General features: G+C 43.1%; 1 protein-coding gene across 1 annotated transcript in view; it reads left to right on the top strand.

The window, feature by feature from the left end:
* The window catches only part of LOC141105838 (transient receptor potential cation channel subfamily V member 6-like), a 72,999-nt gene extending 50,398 nt beyond the window's left edge, over window positions 1-22,601 (top strand). The window contains exons 13-15 of the mRNA XM_073595968.1: window positions 14,752-15,020; window positions 16,184-16,284; window positions 21,791-22,601. Coding sequence (XP_073452069.1) covers window positions 14,752-15,020; window positions 16,184-16,284; window positions 21,791-22,007 — 587 coding nt within the window. The 3' untranslated portion in view covers window positions 22,008-22,601. The remainder of the gene's footprint in view (window positions 1-14,751; window positions 15,021-16,183; window positions 16,285-21,790) is intronic.
* The last annotated feature ends 852 nt before the right edge of the window (window positions 22,602-23,453 follow it).

The raw sequence follows: 23,453 nt of genomic DNA, 5'->3' as shown, positions 1-23,453 counted from the left end.
ATTTTGTTATTTGTTCGAGCAGACGTTTGTTTTATGCTATGGACACTAATGCCACGTACACACGAGCGGACTTCTCGTCGGACTGAACTCCGAAGGACGGAGTCCCGACGAAACGGACTTGCCTACACACGATCCCACCAAAGTCTGATCGTTTCAAACGTGATGACGTACGACCGGACTAAAAAAGGAAGTTCAATAGCTAGTAGCCAGTAGCTGCCCTTGCGTTGTTTTTGGTCCGTCAGACTAGCATACAGACAAACGTTTTTTTTTTCTATAGGAATCGAGTCCGTCGAAAGATTTGACACATGTTCTATTTCTAAGGTCTGTCAGATTTTTCGACAGAAAAGGTCTGATGAAGCCCACACATGATCGGAATGTTCGACAGATTCGTTCCATTGGACCTTTCCTGCCGGAAAGTCCGCTTGTGTGTACGCGGCATAAGGGTTGCTAAGTGGTTCCTGAGTGTTCCTGTTTTATGAATGGTTACTAGTGTCACTACCAATTGAGCCTGCCCCATTGAAAGCATGAAAACCTTAACAAAGAACATCTCTTACAGTATTTGCTCACTTTTGGTCTGTTAAATATACCTTTGATAAGTGCAAAAAATACCTGTTGATTTTGCCAGAAATCTTGTGGCTGATAACTTTTTTTGTGTTCTCTGCTTTTGCAGAAGGAGGGATTATGAAAATGAAAAGGGGGATAAGTTATGGAGTTGATGAAGAGTTATTCAGATAAGGAGGGGTTATGGGGATAAAAAGGGGTTATGGAGATTGGGGGGGGGTGGCGAATATGGAGGAGTGATGGCTCTACGGGGGGGTGGGGGGGGGGTGGGAGGGGGCTGTGTTCTATGTAATCTAATCAGAAAGTAGACAGAGCTGACACCATGTGCTTAGGAATTCAAAGCTGTCTTGTCATGTCAAAGAGGTAGGTGGGAGTATTATAAACAAACAAAAGACGTAATAAATATTAAATAGTAATAAGGAAGTCCATAAAATTCATATTCAGAAAAGCATCATCAAGTGTCCAAAGTGGTGATTCTATGGATGGTAAACAGGGTGATCGTGTGACAACCTCCACCAACAGTGAATTCTAGCCGCTCATCTTAGGACATGGACCCCTGAGTATATCAGTCGGGTCACATAGGCGGTCCCTTCACAAGGGTATAAAGGCTGGTCTGCTAGATGTAAAGATCACTGGAGATGAGTGCATACTGGTTGTATGAGATCCCTTGTATTTCGACCACAGGCTCGATACACAATATATTCATACATAGAATGGCAACAATACAATATAGTGCTCTCCGTTTGATATATAAAAAGCATTTAATGTAAAAAAGGAATTGCACTTACAAGTATGGCACTGTACCTCAGTGCTATGGTAATAGGGAAAACAATAGCAGTATTCCATGAGGATCAACGAGAGACGTGGGTGACGTCACGCTAGTCACGTGGTTCCGTACGCGTTATGTCCCAGGGGGCGGGACTTCATCAGCGGTGACGGAATGATGTGCGGCACCCTCTATATGCACCATGGGCTGACACCTCCAATCAATACAGGTGTTGCGCATGGCAAGTAACCATAGAAACAGTACTAACAGCTCACACTGACACCTCAGGTCTTCAGAGGTATTACACACGGTGACTAACCATGGCAACCTCACAAACAACCAGGCAGAACCCGGAAGTAATATAACACCCAGAATCAGACAGAAATTACTTAGCAAATAAAGTGTGTGTTACTGACTCTCTCCACACAGCACAAAAAGGCACAAAATAACCACCCAGATAGTTATCAAAACCAAATGGATGGACAAAGACTGTACTAAAATTTTGTCTTAAAGCGGACATAGAAACACACACTTATAGACATAGTCTAGTATGCAAATAATAACTTATCTTAAAAATTCAATAATCATAAAAAACTAATAAAAAACATCCATTTAAAATAATAATAATTAATTAACCCGCGTCTTCATTGATCCTCATAAGTAACATATATACAAATATAAACATAATTAGCATAAACTCAGCGGTCAGAAATGAAACAATTTATGTCAAACTCAACGTTTAGGCCTTCTGACTGATTCCCCTCTACCTACATCTAGTAGGAATCCGATTCATAGTTATGATTATTATGAACATGATGTCCACCAAACTCCCAGAGGGAATAATCAGAGGGGAAAAATAAAAGGGGAAGAGGAAGGAGAGGAAGTCATTACCAATCACCTTCTAGGAATAATTTACAGTCTCAATATAATTATGATTCTCCTCGTAATAGGGATGATCACTGGCAGGATCAAGGTCCGTATACCAATTATCAGGGGAGAGGTAAACCACAACACCCACAGGGTGGTCAAGTACCTATTTCTAATAGGTTTGCTCCTTTACAAAACCATGCCACAAGGGAAGGAGGGGATTTTTCAGGGGCCCGGAGTGGCCTAGGGAGGGGCCCCTCGTTTTGCAATCCGAACCCTGGGGATTGGTGGAGACATCCGTCTCAGCACTCCCCACAGGGAAATGGCCAACTACAAAAAAGAAAGGAAAGAGAGGAAGGAGAGGGGGTAGGAGAGTACAAAAGACCCAAACCCCAATAGGAACAGGCATTTATAAGCTAAGTAGCTGTTTACTGAATGAAGATGAGATGGACAGAGGACTCAAATTTGTCCCCAGACAGAATCTCAACAAATTTCAGACTTTTGTAAACATTCATAAATACATCAGGAGTTTGAATATTAAAAAAATATTTTTTGTCTAACCCTGTAAGAACCCCTGTAGTAGATGCGGGAATCCACTCAAATCTTCGCAATAAGTCCACTTTTAACCCTTTAAACACAGATAGCAAATATTTAAAAACATGGTGTTTAATGATCTGGATGGGATGAGGATAAGGAAGGTGGTGGATCCCCGATTTATTAGGAGGGGTATGGAGTCATTAGAGGAGCGGAAAGATATTATCATACGCCCTGCTGATAAGGGAGGTGCCTGGTTATTATGGACAAGACTTACTACCAAGCAGAGATGAGCCGGCTATTGAGTGACCGAGACACATATAAATTTCTGACTAAGGACCCGATGTTAGATTTCAAGGATGAATTACATACGCTAATTTAGGGAGGTAAAATTAGGGGTGAACTGAATAAAAAGGAGGCAGCTTATTTAGACCCCTTGTTTTGTAGGTCCCCTATTATTGTCTACCAAAGATCCATAAAGATAGTGCCAACCCACCGGGTAAGCCTATCGTAAATGGAATAGATTCTATCTCTTCTAGAGTAGGACAGTATATTGATTCTTTCCTCCAGCCATTAGTCCTTAAGACAGATGCTTTCCTCAAAGACACTAAACACATCATACAGGTTCTTGAATCAGTCAGTTGTACATCCTGAAGTATTCTTCTGGCCGCTGATGTCGACTCATTGTACACTATTATTGGACATGAGGACGCATTGTCCTCTGTACAATGGGCTCTGATGTCCTCTGACCTTCCAAGTAAACATAAAGATTTTCTTCTGAGTAGCCTTAGTTTCTGTTTATTTAGAAACTATTTTTGGTGCGATCGACAATTTTATTTACAGACAAGAGGGGTCATGATGGGAGTCCGTTTTGCTCCCAGTGTGGCCAGCCTATTTATGGCCCACTGGGAGGAAAAGGCTGTTTTTAAAAATCGCCCCCCTGAACTTGTCTGCTATAGGAGGTTCATTGATGATCTCATTCTCATTTGGGAGGGAGATCGATCTAGTCTTGATATTTTTGTTTAAACTATGAATGATAATTCTAAGAATATACAGCTTACTTGGAATATAAGCATTGAACGTATAGTCTTTCTTGACCTTGAGATTTCTAAGGATGGTGATCATTTCCGTTTGTGTAATTATTTCAAGCTGACTGATCGAAAATTCTTACATCCCTCTGGGGAGTTGCCACCAAATGTCGTGGTTGTGCAACATCCCCAGAGGCCAATTTATCAAGCTCAGGCGGAATTGCACACGCGAGGAAGATTTTGTATCTCAATCTCAGGTTCTTGCTTCTAACAAAAAGAATATGAGAAATCTGCCCTGGATAGTGAAATAGAGTGAGTGCGCACTATGGATAGACAAAGAATGGTTTCCAATCAGACTAGAGAAATTAGTACCGATGTCTCAAACGTTAAGATGATATTAAATTATAATGTTCAACATAAAAAGTTTGAGAAGATAGATCTAAAAAATTGGTCCATTCTAAAACAGGATAAAGTATTGGGCCCTCTCCTACCATAGCGGACATCATTTATATACAAAAAAAGCTCCTTCCCTTCGAGACCGTCTAGCACCAGGTGTTGTCGACCCACCGATTCAGTCGTAGAGTCGGCTATTCTCTTTCCTTTCTGGATTTTATGCTTGCGGGAGGTGTACCGCCTGCAAACATTCTAAATGTAACATCAAGAAGCGAAAACATTTTGTGCCTTCAGTAACCAATAAGGAATATATGATTCAGCAATTGATTATGTGTGCCACTGTTGGTGTTGTTTTCATGCTCGTGTGGCCTACAGTATATTGGTAGGACTTCTAGACCTCTTCATGTCAGGTTGGGCGAGCATGTAAACAACATCAAGAATGGACTTAAGACCCATAATGTATCTAGGCATTTTAAATTAGTTCATAATCAGGACCCTAGGGGTTTGAAATTTTGGGGGATTGAAAGAGTCAAAAGACATTGGAGAGGTGGCAATTTCATACACCAACTCAGCCGTAGAGAATCTCATTGGATATATGAGACAAAAGTTTTAGTACCAGCAGGCCTAAACGTTGAGTTTGACTTAAATTGCTTCATTTCTGACCACTGAGTTTATGCTAATTATGTTTATATTTGTATATATGCGGATCAAGGAAGACGCTTGTTATTTTATTATTACTATTATTATTTTAAATGGATGTTTTTTTGTTTTTTGTTTTTTTGTTTTTTTTTGCTACTTCAGCGTTTCCAATGAGAGGATTTAAATCAGCATTTATGGCTCATTTTTTCCCATCTCTTTATCGTCACATCATAGTAGCAGAAACATGGCTTTTTTTTTTTTTTTTTATTCATTTTAAGAATCTTTATTTATTCTTTACAAAATTTAAAAAACCCTCTGCTGACACTAAGCTCCAGTATGCAACTTAATTTCCCATGCCCCCCCCCCCCCCCAGAACCCCCACCCCCCCTACCTGCAGTCGTGCTTCCAGTAAAGCAAGCGATCATTACATGAACTTCTCGGTGAAACTCCCTGTTTTTTTGAAAGGTTATCCACTTCACCAACTTTGCTTCATCCAGCTCCTCTTCTATCTCTAGCCTAGTATCTTCAACCTCGCCCGCCTCTAGGATATAGATTTCATTAACCCTAATTAACCACTCTCGGATGCTTGGGCCCTCAGCCTCTTGCCATTTTTTTGGAATTAAACTTTTTGCCGCATTTAGAATTACCGGCGTTAGAGATACATTATACTTGCTAATACAACCTTCAGTCCCATGGAACAAACACACCCAAGGGTCCTCACTGATCTCAGTACCCATTATCTCATGTATTATCTTTAGCACGTCCTGCCAGAATTTTTTAATAATTGGGCACTCCCACCAGAGGTGGGCCATTGTTCCCCTGATGGAGCACCCCCTCCAACAGTTCCAGGAAATTTCCGGTTGCATCCTATTTGTTCTATCTGGTGTCATATACCATCTGGCTAGGCATTTGAAATTTGACTCTTCTCATGTCTACTGCTGATTTATGTGTTGCATTCAAGATGGCCTCCCAGGTCACTCCGCTGGGTAAAGATCCCAATTCGGATTCCCATTTATTAAAGTATAGCGGTTTCGCTACTTCTCCCTCATCCCGCACTATTTTGTATAGTTCTTTTGTTTTCCCTATAACTCTATTCTTCAAGAACAGTTTCTCCGAAGGCCTGAGGTTCTTCTTATCTCTAATGGGCCCGGAGAGACTTTTAGTAAAGAGCGCAAGCTGGTTATATCGCCATGAGTTTATTTTCATTAGGTCCTTGAGTAGATTTAACTCCTGAAAAGTGACAATTTTACAGTTTTTCGTAATATCCATCAATTGTGTATCATTATTTTTTATCCAATTCCCTCCCAGTTCCCTCAACCCTGGCAGAAAAAACTCGTTATCTTTTAAATAAATAAACAGTGAATTAAACTCCCAAGCATTTAATTTATGTAACTGATCCCAAATCTTTAAAGTGTAACGTGTTATATTATGTGCATTAGAGCCTATTTTCCTAAAGTGTGGAGGATTCCAAATTAATTGGTGCAGTTTTGCATTACTCATATCTTTTTCTAATTTTACCCATCTTTTATCTATCGATTTCTTTCCCCAGTCTAACACCCGTGATAGTGCTATCGCTCTGTGATATTTTTTAAAGTCTGGAAGAGCCAGACCACCCTGTGCTTTATCCCTACTCAGGACCTTAAAGGCAATCCGCGGCTTCTTATTTTTCCAAATAAATCTAGTAAGAATATTGTTCAATACCCTGAAAAAGGTCTGCTCTAATGGGATTGGGAGTAGCTGCATTTTATACAGGATCTTCGGGGCCAGGGTCATTTTTACAGTGTTTACTCGTCCGATCCAAGAGATCGGAAGATGCATACTTTTTCTTGTTTCCTGCTTGATCTCGTCGAGGAGAGGAATGAAGTTTAAGAGGTACAATTTCCTTAAGGAATTTGCTAATGTAACTCCCAGATAACTAATTTTTTTGCTCCACGGAAAATGGAAATTTTCCTTAAGTTTAGTTGCTTCTCGTCCATCAATATTGATGTTTAGAACAACTGATTTGCTGAGGTTGACCTTATAATTTGATAGCTCCCCGTATCTCCTCAGAGTAGCCAGAAGGTTGGGGAGTGAAATCCTCGGTTTAACGATATAGAACAATACATCGTCGGCGAACGCCAAAAGCTTATGTACGTCTCCCTCCACCACGCAACCGCATATATCCAGATTCTTACGAATCAAGGCTAGTAAGGGTTCCAGGGTTAAAACAAACAATAGGGGGGACAAGGGGCAGCCCTGCTTGGTCCCGTTCTCCATCCTAAACTCCGCCGATGGTGTACCATTCACCCTGACAAATGCCGAGGGAGATTTATACAATGCTTTAATCCAATTCAACATGGTACCACCCAAACCGACTGCCCTCAGCGTCCTCATCATGAACCCCCAGTCTACTCTGTCGAAGGCTTTCTCTGCGTCAATCGACAGAAGCAGACGGGGGTCCCCTTTGCTTTTATCGCATCCATAACCAGAAGCGACCTAATGCCGTTGTCCCTCCCCTCCCTCCCCGGTATAAAACCCGTCTGATCTGGATGGATCCAGTACGGCATTTTATCCTTTAATCTGCTGGCTAATACCTTGGCGTATAATTTAATATCTGCATTCAACAATGCTATCGGCCTATAGCTCGAACACAGCGAACTATCTTTACCTTCCTTAGGTATTAGTGTTATTGACGCCGTCAGTGATCCCTCGCATAACTCTTCCTGGCCCCCTAACCTATTCCAAATCTGACAAACCTTGGGGATCAGGGACTCCTTAAATTTTTTATAGAAATAGGAAGTGAAACCATCTGGCCCTGGACTCTTTCCTGAAGGAGATGCTTTCAAAGACCTCTCGATCTCTTCTACAGTGATTGGTCCATCTAGTTCTTTTGCATCGCTATCCGAAAGGCTTGGTAAACCTGCCTCCCTTATAAACTCATCCATCTTTTCCTCTCTTTCCATGGTACCTACCCCGTCTTGTCTAACTTTATAGAGGGAAGCAAAATAACTCAGAAATTCTTCAGCTATATCTCTGGAATTATGTTTTAATACCCCCTTTTTACTTTGGATCCTATCTATAAAGTTGGTCCCTCCTTTCCTTTTCAATACCGTTGCCAGATGCTTCCCCACCTTGTTACTTCATCTAAATCTATCTTTTAAGTTTTTGTTTAGAATATGCTTAGAATCTATCTCCATTAAATCTTTTAATTCTTCTCTTTTTATGATTAGCTGGTGTAGGAGTAAGTTATGACTACCTCTAGTTGCCTTATGTAACTGTTCAAGGTGGTGAATTTCATCTAAGAGTTCTGTTTTCTTTTTTACCCTTTCTTTTTTCTCACTAGCCCCTATTGAAATCAAAATGCCCCTTATATATGCTTTTAGTGCCTCCCACAGGACTGATCCAGAAATCTCACCGGTATCGTTTATCAAGAAAAACCCATCGATTTCTTCCTGTATTTTTTTACTAATATTAGGATTCTCGATGAGCTTTTCATCTAAATGCCAAGAAAATGGGGGCCTCCGGAATCCCGGGCTCACCACCTTCATCAGAACTGGGGCGTGGTCAGACAACGTGGTGACTCCAATCTTTGTATCCTTGACATGTTCTAATAATCTATGATCTACCAAACAATAATCGAGCCTTGAGTAAGACCCGTGGGCTGAGGAAAAAAAATTATAGTCCCTATCCTTCACGTGTTGTACTCTCCATGCATCAATCAAATGGCAACTATGCAGTTTCTGTCCTATTTTTAAAAAAAAATTCCTACCCACTCCCTGTGAACTAGATGTACTATCCCAAGTTGGATCTAAGCAGAAATTAAGATCTCCTGCCAAAATCACCTCCCCTGCCCCGAAAACCATCAACTTATTCAGGACCTGAGACAGGTATTTGGCTGGGTTTCTATTTGGACAGTAAACATTTGCCAGAGTAAAAACCCTTTCTCCCACCCTCACCTTCAAAAAGAGATAGCGGCCCTCCAAATCTGCGCTCCTCTCCAAGAGCGCAAACTTAATCCTTTTTGAGAACCCAATTGCCACCCCTTTGGCCCTCCTGATAGGGGAATTGCTATAGAACCAATTGGGGAAGCAATTGGAAAACAAATTGGAAAAATTTTTCGCGGGGTCTTTCTTCTTATCCTTTCCTCCCTGTTGTTTGCTTTCCTGAGCAGGACTTCTTGGGCTTCCCAGGGTTGCTTCCTTCAGGTATTTCTGGATAGAGCTTGAATTTAAGCTGTCTCTCGGCTTCTTTGATTCCGCCACTCTTTGGGAGCGACCGCGCATTCTTCTCTTTTTATGATTAGCTGGTGTAGGAGTAAGTTATGACTACCTCTAGTTGCCTTATGTAACTGTTCAAGGTGGTGAATTTCATCTAAGAGTTCTGTTTTCTTTTTTACCCTTTCTTTTTTCTCACTAGCCCCTATTGAAATCAAAATGCCCCTTATATATGCTTTTAGTGCCTCCCACAGGACTGATCCAGAAATCTCACCGGTATCGTTTATCAAGAAAAACCCATCGATTTCTTCCTGTATTTTTTTACTAATATTAGGATTCTCGATGAGCTTTTCATCTAAATGCCAAGAAAATGGGGGCCTCCGGAATCCCGGGCTCACCACCTTCATCAGAACTGGGGCGTGGTCAGACAACGTGGTGACTCCAATCTTTGTATCCTTGACATGTTCTAATAATCTATGATCTACCAAACAATAATCGAGCCTTGAGTAAGACCCGTGGGCTGAGGAAAAAAAATTATAGTCCCTATCCTTCACGTGTTGTACTCTCCATGCATCAATCAAATGGCAACTATGCAGTTTCTGTCCTATTTTTAAAAAAAAATTCCTACCCACTCCCTGTGAACTAGATGTACTATCCCAAGTTGGATCTAAGCAGAAATTAAGATCTCCTGCCAAAATCACCTCCCCTGCCCCGAAAACCATCAACTTATTCAGGACCTGAGACAGGTATTTGGCTGGGTTTCTATTTGGACAGTGAACATTTGCCAGAGTAAAAACCCTTTCTCCCACCCTCACCTTCAAAAAGAGATAGCGGCCCTCCAAATCTGCGCTCCTCTCCAAGAGCGCAAACTTAATCCTTTTTGAGAACCCAATTGCCACCCCTTTGGCCCTCCTGATAGGGGAATTGCTATAGAACCAATTGGGGAAGCAATTGGAAAACAAATTGGAAAAATTTTTCGCGGGGTCTTTCTTCTTATCCTTTCCTCCCTGTTGTTTGCTTTCCTGAGCAGGACTTCTTGGGCTTCCCAGGGTTGCTTCCTTCAGGTATTTCTGGATAGAGCTTGAATTTAAGCTGTCTCTCGGCTTCTTTGATTCCGCCACTCTTTGGGAGCGACCGCGCATGGTCGCATCCACTCACCTGCGCTTCTTTGTTACCCACACTTTCCTCCTTAATTGCTTCTCTCCCACCTTACCCCTTCCCTTACCCCTTCACTCTGCACCTTCCCTCTCCGCAGAGCATACTTGTTAAAGAAAAGCGCTAATCTAGGTAAAGATACATTTCACTCTATGCTTTGGTACTGTGGTTGTACACTGGTGTTCAGAGCTATTTACATTCCCTATGCCAACAGTCACTCAGGCAGGGAACCATACTCCAAGCATCTACAATGATATTATGTATATTTTTCCCTTCTCTTCCTCCCCAGTGGAAAAAAAAGAAAAGGAAAACTTCGCACAAAAGTTCCTTAGAACCTGCCTTGCACTCGCCCAAATGGTACACAGGGAGAAGGAAGCACAGGGAGAACTATCCCCCTTTTTTTTCCGGGCATATATCTTGAGCTTATCCTTTTAAATCGCAGCCAGAGTATAACATAACACAGTTTATCCTGCACTTTGAGATGAATCCCTAGCAGGCTTTAAATGGGATATTGCCCCAGGCAATCTCCAGGTGTATGGAGGGGACAGAGGGATGGCTCAGAGAGGTCCCGATCAGGGAGTAGAGCCAGGAAGACGGCGTGGATGGGAGTGGACCCGATCCGCATGGAGAGCCGGCACGAGGTCTTTGGCTGTGAGCTGAGCCGAGACAGATGGATCACCTGCAGCTCCGGTCACGGGATTCAGGCAGCATCCCGGCGTGTATCACTCACAACTCACAGGTTCCTACGGCATCGTTTCCGCCGCCCGCTTCCATGGCACCGCCACCAGGCCCCTCCCCCAGCACTTAGCACGTTACATCACGCACTCGCCCCAAATGGATGTTTTTTATTCGTTTTTTTATGATTAATAAATTTTTAAGATAGTTATTATTTGTATACTAGACTATGCCTATAAGTGTGTGTTTCTATGTCCGCTTTAAGAAAAATTTTTAGTACAGTCTTTGTCCTTCCATTTGGTTTTGATAACTGTCTGGGTGGTTATTTTGTGCTTTTTTTGCTGTGTGGAGAGATTCAGTAACACACACATTATTTGCTAAGTAATTTCTGTCTGATTCTGGGTGTTATATTAATTCCGGGTTCTGCCTGGTTGTTTGTGAGGTTGTCATGGTTAGTCACCGTGTGTAATACCTCTGATGACCTGAGGTGTCAGAGTGAGCTGTTAGTAGTGTTTCTATGGTTACTTGCCATGCGCAACACCTCTATTGATTGGAGGTGTCAGCCCATGGTGTATATAGCGGGTGCCGCACGTCAATCCGTCACCGCTGATGAAGTCCTGCCCCCTGGGACATAACGCGTACGGAACCACGTGACTAGCGTGATGTCACCCGCGTCTCTCGTTGATCCTCATGCTATACTGTTATTGTTTGCCCTATTACCATAGCACTGAGGTACTGTGCCATACTTGTAAGTGCAATTCCTTTTTTACATTAAATGCTTTTTAAATATCAAATGGAGAGCACTATATTGTATTGCTGTCATTCTATGTATGAATATATCGGAGCCTGTGGTCGAAATACAAGGGATCTCATACAACCAGTATGCACTCATCTCCAATGATCTTTACATCTAGCAGACCAGCCTTTATACCCTTGTGAAGGGACCGCCTTTGTGATCTGACTGATATACTCAAGGGTCCATGTCCTAAGGTGAGCAGCTAGAATTCACTGCTGGCGGAGGTTGTCACACGATCACCCTGTTTACCATTCATAGAATTGCCATTTTGATCATCCTTGGACTCCATATTGATGAGATCTACAAAAATGCATAACAGAATTAGGACCTGTGTCAACTGGGTTTGGGGTTGTGTGGATGGGCAATTGCAGCTTGCGTTAGACATATGTTTGGGAGGTGTCATTCAGATTTTATTGACAGGTGCATTTTAAAATCTTTCCAGTATGAAAGACAAACCTTTTTTTATACTCAAATAATAGAGAATGCAAATGTTATTCCACAAAGTCCAACTTTGTGGAGTAACATCTGTGTTTTCTCTATTTTCTGAGTCTATATAAGTGTAGCACCCCTTGCTTAGTGTAGATACATTTAGTTGGCCTTCACTATAGCCAGGTTATTTGGGGTCATGTAAAGTTTAGCTGACAGGCTCTGAGGGTTGGGTCTCAGTCAACTCCCCCTGGCTTCTAGAAGCTTCTAGAAGGCTCCAGGACTTAGTGGGGGGGAGACCTCAGTCCGAATGCTCATGTAGACTCTACCAATCTCTGAGGGAAAGACCGCCCAGTTGGTGGAGAGTGCCCTATAAGTATTCTGGAGCCTGGCCACTGAGGAGCAGAGTCTAGGATCAAGAGGCTTTGAGGGAACCCCTGTGCTTGAGGGCTCTGCCTTCAGACAGGTGTGCTGCTGATAGAGAGAAAGAAGAAGAAAAGGTCATGGACTTCCTCACTCCCTGTGGTTTTAGTCAGGTTTGACTGTGACACCCTGCTAGCAAAAGAGACCTGTTGTCAGGATCTGGGCCTGAATCTGGGACCTCTTCTGTCTGGTATGAACTCCTCTCACTGAGCTATCTGGACTGCTGGACAGCTCCCTTCCTGATCCATTGGACAACCCTGCCTTGTGTCTTGATTGCCGTTGAGCCTTAAACTCCTTGCTCCTCCCATGAACTTCCTATATAATCCTTGTCTCGGCACTTCCTCTTTGCCAGGGTTTTGTGCTTTCTCAGCCAGTGCCTTGCTCTTGTCTGCCCTGATGCCGTCCATATTTTGCTACCACTCGTTATCGACCCTTGGCTTGTTCCTCAACTACTCTTCTGTCTGATTCCAACCTGCAACTTTGGCTTGTTTACTGACCACGCTTCTGTTTGATCCCCATCTGCTTATCCACTACTGGACCCCAGCTTGCTCACCTTCTGGTGAGGCGATCCTGAGGACCACGACCTGGTACTAACACGCAGCGAAATCCATCTCCACCATAAGGAGCTCTGGTGAACACTGGTTAGTACTTAGACTCCGCACCTCAAGTGAGCCTGCGTCATCTGCCAGGGTGACTGCCTGTGTACCTATCCTGCTCATCTGTGGTAGTCCTGCAAATGCTATAGCAACTGGTCTTTATGCCTGACGCCTGATCGTGACACCTGTACAGCAGATGGCCTGAACATTTGCTCCACAAATCACTAGGGAGTGAATGAGTGATCTCTATCTTGTTCAAACCCCAAGTGTGCAAAAGAGGAAGCAGCCAGGAGCAAGACTTAGCTAGTTTTCAGGAGGGAGAGAGCTTAGTCTACTTTCATTCTTGCTGGGGACATTTCAAGTGTTGAACTACATGCGTTGGAATTTCTTCCTGTGGAAAAGTTCAAGATTCCTTCAGTCCGTTTGGAAGTTCTCTTAAAGGAGTACAGCCTGGAAATGTGTGCTGGCAGTCAGCAACCTGTCCTCACAGTTTGTACTTTAAATTCAGTTCTGGGCATCCCTAATATCGTCCAAGTCACATTTCCTAATACATCAAAACCAAGCCTATAGATTGCATTATTGACTGATGAGTGCTTGCCGATTATGCATGTTGCCTGGCTGTGCAGGGGGATCCAAAAATCCAGCGGCCCTTTGAGGTTAGCGATACAGAATGATATGGTATAGTGGAAGTTGAGGGTAGATACAGTATTAAACATGTGCACTGTCAATAAATTTGTTTCGTTTCGTTCTGTTCCATTTCGTATTAGAATTATTTCGTATTTCGTAGTTCGTGTCCGAAATTTCGTACAAAATAAGTTTCGTTAACGTTTCGTAACAATTACGAATGTTCGTTATGATGAATTTATCATTATGAGGGGCTTCCACCATCCCTGTGCTATGCTGGCTTCCTGGGTTTTTAACTTTTAGGTTCGTTAACTTTTCGTAACAATTACGGATGTTCGTTAGAAATTTGGATCCAAAGCTCATAAATGAAATTTCGTATTTCGTACAAAATTCGGAAGCATAGCAATTCGTATTTCGGATCCTCCCGAATGTACGAATTTACGGAAATTCGTACGAATTTTTAATTCGTACGAAACTAATCGTACATGTCTAGTAGATATATATATATATTTAACTTTGGATTGAATATAGTATCTCTATCAGATATATTCTATGTTTGTGTTTGGTCAAGTAGATTCCCATCTCCTCCTGTCCAGAGAGACATCAGGAAGTAAGAAATATTTCTAAAATGAATGAATATCCCTTAGGTAGTTGTAACTAGAACAGTTTTACCTGCTGGAAAATTCCCCATCATCTGCTGTTCCCATTGGATTTCCCATCATGTTCTGCACTGGTATCAATGGTTACCAAGACCAATAATGAGGGTGAGCCTCCATCATTAGGGACCCCTTCTGACTGACCCTTTCACACCCCATCCAAAATTAAAACTTAAAAGTGGTTTTACATAAACTTCAATGTCCCTTTTTGGAAACTGGAAACTTTGATTATCTGATTCCATTCTAAAATCCATTCAAAGGTTGTGCAACTTGGATCTCAGTAAATCCTACCTTTGATCTTCTGGCCATTTTTAAAAGCAACTGCCAGCATGCTCTGCTGCTCTCTGGCCTCTCACTATTTCTTATATATCACAGGGTATCATTCCCTTGATTTTTAATTGTCTTTTCTCTTTCTCTAGCTCTGTACATCGTATTTGTGCCAGTAGACCAAAACGCTCTTGGTGCATTCTACCCATTCGCAATCTCCTTAGAAAGCACCTATGAACTCTTCATGAACATCCTTAATGGCCCTGCCAACTATGCGGTGGACCTCCCTGAAATGTACATTCTACTGTATGGCTCATTTTGTGTTATTGCCTTTCTTCTGATGTTCAACTTGCTTATTGCCATGATGGGAGCCACACATGCAGCTATGGTGAAGGAGAAGGAAGAACTATGGAAGGCACAGGTAAGGCATTTGCTACATTAACTGTCAACAATGCATACTCTTAGATAGAAGGCATGTCATTGGGAAAGCTTGGGCTTAGGTCAAAGGTGACTTTGGTGGGTTCCAAGGACCTTTTGTAACACAAAATGTAATCTCTTAATGTCAAGAGTTGGACGTTGAGTCAAAATAGCAAACAGGAAAGGATGATACTATTGTAGGAGAAGTATAGCAATTGAGGGACAGTACTTTACGTGTCTATAATGTTCTCTTTTGTTTAATTTACATAAGCTGGAATCTGTTTTCCTATAGTTTGGTTGTTTTTAGAGTTTTGATTTGTATCTTTGCAACATACAGATTAGTAACAACAGTTGGAACTTATTGGAGTATATATTTTAAAAATAAAATTGACCTACCAAGATGGAGTTCAGAAAAAAGAAAAGGTATAAGTTGTTAAAGTGGAGTTCCACCCAAAAGGGGAATCTCAACTTGTTTGCCTCCTCCCCCCCTCTGCTGCCACATTTGGCACCTTTCAGGGGGGAGCGGGTACCTGGTTTTGACAGGTAACCAGTCCCAGTTCCAGCTGACTTTGCGGTGGCAAACTCAGCCAGAAGTTTGAGCCCCCTCCTCCTTCCCCCCCGCCGCCAGGTTATTCACAAAGTGTTGCTTGCTTCATGCATGCGTAGGAGGGAACCGGCTGTGAAGCTGCACGGCTTCACTGCTGGTTTCCTCCTACCCAAGATGGCAGGGGCAGCACCCTAGAGCAGATCATAAAATCGGCTGGGGTGAAGGCAGTGCTGGATTCGTGGACAGGTACGTGTCCTAATATTAAAAGTCAGCAGCTATAGTATTTGTAGCTGCTGACTTTTAATTTTGCTCTGAAGGAGCCTGGAGCTCCTCTTTAATATCAAAATGAATAGAACAAAACAAGATAAATAAGCTCTCATTGGCAGGTTAGTCCCCAGTTTTTCTATTTTTATTCATATTATTCAGTAATGTCTGTCAAAGTTCAATACAGTTAGTCAGGTTGCAAAAACACACATCGTTATTGAATTCAGCCAACAGATGCTCATTAGTTACATAGGTTAATAAGGTTGAAAAGTCCATAGGTTAATAAGGTTGAAAAGTCCATCAAGTTCAACCAACTGCACCTCAGAAATTTGCCCTTATTCTTTTCCATTTTTTAGATCAATGAAACAACAGTAAGCATGGAGCAGAAGTTCCCAAAACGTTGGTTCTTTGGCTCAAGGACGAATGAACATGACTTGGAGGGAAGACATTACCTAATGTATGCATTTAATTCAACTGAAACCCCCAAATTCTATCTATCTATCTATCTATCTATCTATCTATCTATCTATCTATCTATCTATCTATCTATCTATCTATCTATCTATCTATCTATCTATCTATCTATCTATCTATCTATCTATCTATCTATCTATCTATCTATCTATCTATCTATCTATCTATCTATCTATTCAGTTAATCTCAACGCAGAGAGCAAGAGTTTGGACTATCAACAATGGTATCTACAATGTAAGAATGGATAAGTGTTAAGTTGGCCATAAATGGGTAGAACATTGAACTAAAATCAGAAAACTGAACGATCATTCGATCATCTATTGTTCAGTGTGCACGATTTGACTATCAACATCCAATTCTTTATGGGGAAAAAAAAGAAACATTAAAAACATAATGTGCATTAGCCTGTCAAAAGTTTAAAAGAGGAAGAATGGGAATATAAAGAAAAAATCATAATCACCTCCTAGATGATTGCAGCACTGATCCAAGTTGCATTTGCCTCCCACCGGCTCTACCCCAAGAACTGAGCGATCAAACACAGTTTTCACTCCACTCTGAGAAGAGGGTTGGTGACTGCCAGTCACTGGCTCTCTGATCTGCCCCTCCAGCGCTCACTGGATCACTGGGCTGTGGAGGGGGCGGGAGTGGCTGGCTCAGGCTATGACTAAGCACCTGTAAAGTTGTGTGAAACGCGTCAGTTTGTGCTTTCATCTCCATTGCTGTATGGACTGTTTTTCAAAAAAGGAATATGGTCATCCGGACTTTCTTTTTGCTCACAATTATTTGCATGCTGAGATGCTGAGCCAGTTGAACGCTCCAGGCATCTGGGTGGATCCCGACTGTAAAGTTGGGATCTTTCCCAAGCCTGGACCACCTGAGCGATGTCAGCTGACAGGGGACCAAAGCCCGCTATCAGCTGAAAATGAGTCACAGAAGTGCACAACGAACTACACTCCTGCTATCTATAGAAGAAGTGTAGCCCTAATAGCTTTAGCTATACTTCTCCTTTAACCTGGTAGAACAAAAAAATGATACTTTAATGCTGAAAACGAGCTACCATCTATGGCCAGCTTTAGGAATTAGGTTAAAGTGATTGTAAAGTTTCGCTTTTTAAATTACAAACATGTTATACTTACCTCCTCTGTGCAGTAGGTTTTGCACAGAGCAGCCCGGATCCTCCTCTTCTCAGGTCCCTCTTCACTGCTCCTTGCCCCTCCCTCCTGATGAGTGCCCAGATAGACCAACAGTTTGCTATGGGGGCACCCAAGCTGAGTCAGAGCTCTGTGTGTCCACGGAGCCCCGACCCGGCTCCGCCACCTCTCTCCCCTGATTGGCTAACCGACTTTGATTTACAGCCACAGGAGCCAATGATGCCGCAGCTGTGCCCCAGTCAATCAGGAGGAGAGTCCCGGATGGCCACAGGAATCATGGACATCGCTCTATAGAGAAGGAGTTCAGGGTAAGTATTAGGGGGTGCTGGGTGGTCTGCTACACACCAAAGGTTTTTCATCTTAATGCATAGAATGCATTAAGATAAAAAACATTTTGCCTTTACAACTCCTTTAAGTTTCTGCTCAGGGCTGGTTTATGATTAACCACTTACCTACCATGGCACTTATTTGCACACCTTAAAATCTGCAGAGCCCCCAGAGAATAAAATGGTGGTAGCTGCAAATTTTTTATGTTGCACAATATTTTACCAGCTATTTATCAAACACATATTTTCAGGAAAAAATACACTAAAATAAAATTTATTGCAAACAAACACAATACAAAACCCATTTCTGTAAAATATAAAAAATTGGGTTGTGTCGAGTAAATAGATAGCAAACATTTCAAGTCTTAAAATTGTGAATGCCTGTGAAATTGCAAAAAAGCCTTTACAGGTTATCAATTTAAAGTTAACCATGAATTATGCTCCCAGAATTATTGCTCTCACTCCGGTGTTCACACGAAACCTGACATGTGTGGCGCACCTGATGTTTTCATACATCGGTGCTTTTTAAATAGGGCGTGACAGAGGAGCATTAGAAATGTTATTACATTATTTTTTCTATTGTATATAATTCTATTTTTTTTTTTTTTTTACTTACTTTTTTTTTTTTAACTAACAGGACCAGGGCCGTCTTTGATATTGATTGGGCTCTGGGCAAATATTTTCTTGGGCCCCCCCCCTCTATTCTGAGACATACAAAAAATAGAAGGTAGACTCAAAATCAGTTTACTTCAGTAGATCACACAGCGATTTCAATTAGTTACCAGAGGCTTTCCTTACCGCTCACTGGCTGGTTGCTAAAGGTTATAACACATAATTTCTGCTTGCCGATTGGTTGCTAGAGGTTACTGCACATTATTAGCGCTCACTTATTGGTTTCTAGGGGTTACAGCACATCATTACCACTCATTGATTGGTTGCTAGAGATTACAGCAGATCACTACTGTTGGTACAGGTTAATGCACATCATTACCACTCACTGAGCACTGGTGCAATTCCAAATAATTGAGCAAGTAAAGCGGTACACTAATCGCTTGCTGACCGGCTCAGGCCAATATACGCCGGCAGAAGGGCACGTACAGGCTGATTAACGTACCTGTACGTTGCCCATTAAGAAGAGGTTTGCGGGCGTGCGTCGGCGTCGGCGCACGCGCGCGCCCACCACGACCTCCGTGAGTAAGATCGTGGGTTCCACGGGGAAGATCGATGTCTGCGGGGATACCCGCTATTGTCTCACAGAGAGGAAGAATGGGGAAATGCTGATGTAAACAAGCATTTCCCCATTCTGCCCAGTGACAAGGACACTGATCACCGCTCCCTGTAATCGGGAGTGGTGATCAGTGTCATGTCACACTTAGCCCCTCCCCCCACATTTATAATCACTGCCTAGGACACACTTAACCCCTACAGCGCCACCTAGTGGTTAATCCCTTCACTGCCAGTCACATTTACACAGTAATCAATGCATTTTTAATTGCACTGATCACTGTATAAATGTGAATGGTTCCAAAATCATGCCAAAAGTGTCAGATCTGTCCGCCATAATGTCCCAGTCATGATAAAAATCGCTGATCGCCGCCATTACTGGTAAAAAAAAAAATATATTAATAATAATGCCATAAAACTATACCCTATTTTGTAGACGCTATAACTTTTGCGCATACCAATCAATAAACGCTCAATGCAATTTTTTTTTACCAAAAATATGTAGATATACATATCGGCCTAAACTGAGGAAAAAAAAAAAATTTTATATATTTTTTGGGGATGTTTATTATAGCAAAAACAAAAAAAATGCGTTTTTTCAAAATTGTTGCTTTTTTTTGTTTATATGGCAATAAATAAAAACCACAGATGTGATCAAATACCACCAAAAGGAAGCTCTATTTGTGGGGAAAAAAGGGTGTCAATTTTGTTTGCGAGCCACGTCACGCGACCACGCAGTGGCGAATCACAAAAAGTGCTCTGGCCTTTGGGCAGCCAAATGGTCCGGGGCTTAAGTGGTTAATACACATGCTACAGGAAAGGGTCAGAGACTGCGGACATGCTACAGATGACAGAGACTGCGGACATGCTACAGGAGACAATCAGGGACTGCGGGCATGCTACAGGAGTAAATCAGAGACTGCAGACATGCTACAGGAGACAATCGGAGACTGCGGTCATTATACAGGAGACAGTCAGACTGCAGACATACTACAGGTGACAATCAGAGACTGCGGATATTATACAGGAGACAATCTGAGACTGCAGACAATCAGAGACTTCTGACATGCTACAGGAGACAATCAGAGACTGCGGACATACAACAGATGACACGCAGTGACTGCAGACATGCTACAGGAGACAATCAGACTGCGGACATGCTACAGGAGACAATCAGAGACTGCGGACATGCTACGGGAGACAATCAGAGACTGTGGACATGCTACAGGAGACAATCAGAGACTGTGGACATTATACAGGAGACAATCAGAGACTGCGGACATACTACAGGTGGCAATCGGAGACTGCAGACATTATACAGGAGACAATCGGAGACTGTGGACATACTACAGGTGACAATCAGAGACTGCGGATATGCTACAGGAGACAATCAGAGACTGCAACCATTATACAGGAGACAATCTGAGACTGCAGACATTACAGTATACAGGGGGACAATCAGAGACTTCGGACATGCTATAGGAGACATTCATAGACTGCAGACATACTACAGGTGACAATCAGTGACTGCAGATATGCTACAGGAGACAATCAGACTGCAGAAATTATACAGGAGACAATCTGAGACTGCAGACATTATACAAGAGATGGCCAGAGAACTTTCAGTAATGCACAGCTTTACAGTTGAATAACACAGCTCAGAGTTTCAGCAGTCAGGCATTTTATGGGTGTAAGGACATACCTGGCCATCCGAGCAAACTGCATACAGCCAGAGGTCTGGGGGCGGGGCTTCCACTATCTGCTCTCACTACAACTGCTCCCCCCTGAGCATACAGGCATGGGGCGGGGGGGGAGGATCAGTGGAGCTCCTGGCCCCGGATCTCTGTATCCCCCAGCCAGTATAGAGGGGCGGAGCCGGGAGCTCCACTGACGCTCCCACTCTGATCACTGTTCTGTTCAGAGCATACAGACTGCATAGGACGGGGCCAGAGCCTCAGTGGAGCTCCCGGCCCCGCCCCCTACTCTGCTGGCTAGCTCGGGATTACAACCTCCCATGTCTTCTGTGCGCTCTGCAAAGCCGTCATCGGGGCCCCAATTCGCAGGTAGCACGGGCTCAATGCTTTGGGACCCCCAACAAAGATTGGGCCCTGGGCAGGTGCCCCATTTGCCCTGCGTTAAAGATGGCCCTGAACAGGACTCATATGTGATAGCATGGGCAGGTGACAGGTCCTCTTTATGGAGACATTGAGGATCTATTAGACTCCCAATGTCTCCCCAGCCCTCCAATGCAGCTATTCAAACACAAATTGTGCTTGAACAGCTGCATCTTTGACTACACTAGCCAAGGAATAACAGCTGTGACCCCGCAAGTGATGTAATACACATTTCTTCCGGGTTCATTAGTCTCAGAGGGGCAGGGGACTTTGAGAGCCCCATTAGAGTGATCACTTTTTTAGAAAGCCTTTTGCCAGCTGGTAAAGCTCACAGCTTCAACCCTTTTGGTTTAATAAATATACCATCAAAAGTGTTTTGCTACATCTGTTCTGAAAAAATACCTGTAGATCCTGCCAGAAATCTTGTGAGCAGATCACCCCCTGTGCACGTGGCTTTTGCTGCACTCTTATCAATTACAGTACATTGTTTCTTTACTCTCTATATGGAATACAGAACCTCCCCACCTCTCCTGTGTTATGGAGAAGATGAGAGGAAGAAGGAGTTCTGCAGTTCTGTCCTAGATGTGCCAACACTGCAAAATAATGCAACTCAACAAAAATGGTCCTCTTGTATAACATTTTATCAAGTCAAAATTTCCTCCCTTTTTTTTCAGTGTGGAAGAAAGAAAATGGCACCCCTTCCAGCCGCGTGAGACCAGCGACTCCAGTGAAGAGTCAGAGGAGGACACTGAATCTTGCAAGCCTACAGATGATAGTCATGAGCTTACCGGGGAAGAGATTCCTGTAGATGTTACTGAGAGAGGGGGAGCAGCAGGAAAATTAAAACAAAATGAAGAGAGTACATGGGACAAGGAAAGTTTTCAGATTTAAAAATCAACTTCAGTCATCAAGTAACATCATTGGATGAACTGCCACATTGCCATTGTGCTAAAGTTAGAAATGTCTCTGTATATACTTTGATTGGCATGCATTGTTGTTATTAGCAAACTGAGAAGGGTTTGAACAAGGGTGGGACTGCAGCCTTCTAGGCAGCGCAACTTTCCTCCATTAGTTAAAAACCCTTTGCATATAATGTTACATCTAGACCAGTGTTTCCCAACCATGGTGCTGCGGTACATTGGGTCGCCATCTAGGTTTCCCCCGGATGCAGTGAGCACAGGATCCAGTTTGCCCTGAATTAGCATCATGAGTTTCTATGGTGCAGGCCAGCCATCTGCCAGCACCATAACAACCATTAACGTTCAAAAGCCAGGACGCACTGCATCATTCAACGCTATAGTGATGGCCCCTGGCTTGCCCGCACCATGGCAAGGCATGACTCTGATCCAGGGCAGGTGACATTCAGGGCCACCTCCATCATTTAGGAGAAGATGTAAGTCTGCCTCCTCTACATTTCCTCCACTTCCTGCCTCCTGCTGTGCTGCTGAAGCCAAAAGTTGGCGCTCTGTTGTGAAGAGGAGACGATTAGAGGAAAGTATGACTAAAGGGGGGGGCTGTGTGACTGGGGGGCACTGGGTGGGGTGACTTTGATGTGATGGGGGGACTCTAGTGTGATGGAGGGGATCTAGTGTGATGGGGGGGCTCTAGTGTAAAGGGGGGCTCATGTATAAGTGTCTCTCTTGTATAGGGATGACTCTGATGTGATGAGGGGCTCTTATTGGAGCCATTGATGTATAGTGGGGACTCTGATGTGAAGGGGTGATTGTTACGTATAGGGGGCCTCTGATGGTGGGAAGGTGTGAAGGGCTGACGCTGTCATGTAAAGTTGGCTTCTGACATGAAAGGGGGTTTCCTTTACAAAGTGTGGCGAGCGAAGAAGAATATGCTATGTTTCCTCTAGGGAGTGTGGTGGCCGGTGAAGAAGGACATGCTATGATTCCTCTGGGGAGTGTGGTGAGCAAGGATGAAGCACATGCTATTTTTCCTACAGGTAGTGTGGTGAGCAAGGATAAAGAATGTGCTATGTTTCCTCTGGGGAGTGTGGTGGGTGGTGATAAAGAACATGCTATGTTTCCTTTAGGGAATGTGGCGGGTAGTGATGAAGAACATGCTATGTTTCCTCTAGGAATTGTGGTGGGTGGTGATGAAAAACATGCTATGATTCCTCTAGGGAGTGTAGTGAGCAAGGATGAAGAACATGCTATTATTCCTCTGGGGAGTGTGGTGGGCAGTGATGAAAAACATGCTATGTTTCCTGGAGGGAGTGTGATGGGCGGTGATGAGGAACATGTTATGTTTCCTCTAGGGAGTGTGATGGACGGTGATGAGCAAAATGCTATGTTTCCTCTAGGAAGTGTGATAAGCAAGGATTAAGAA

Source organism: Aquarana catesbeiana, linkage group LG08, assembly GCF_042186555.1.
Source record: "Aquarana catesbeiana isolate 2022-GZ linkage group LG08, ASM4218655v1, whole genome shotgun sequence".
NCBI lineage: Eukaryota > Metazoa > Chordata > Amphibia > Anura > Ranidae > Aquarana > Aquarana catesbeiana.
The sequence above is the reverse complement of the archived record's forward strand: the minus strand, read 5'-3'. Positions and strand labels throughout refer to the sequence as shown.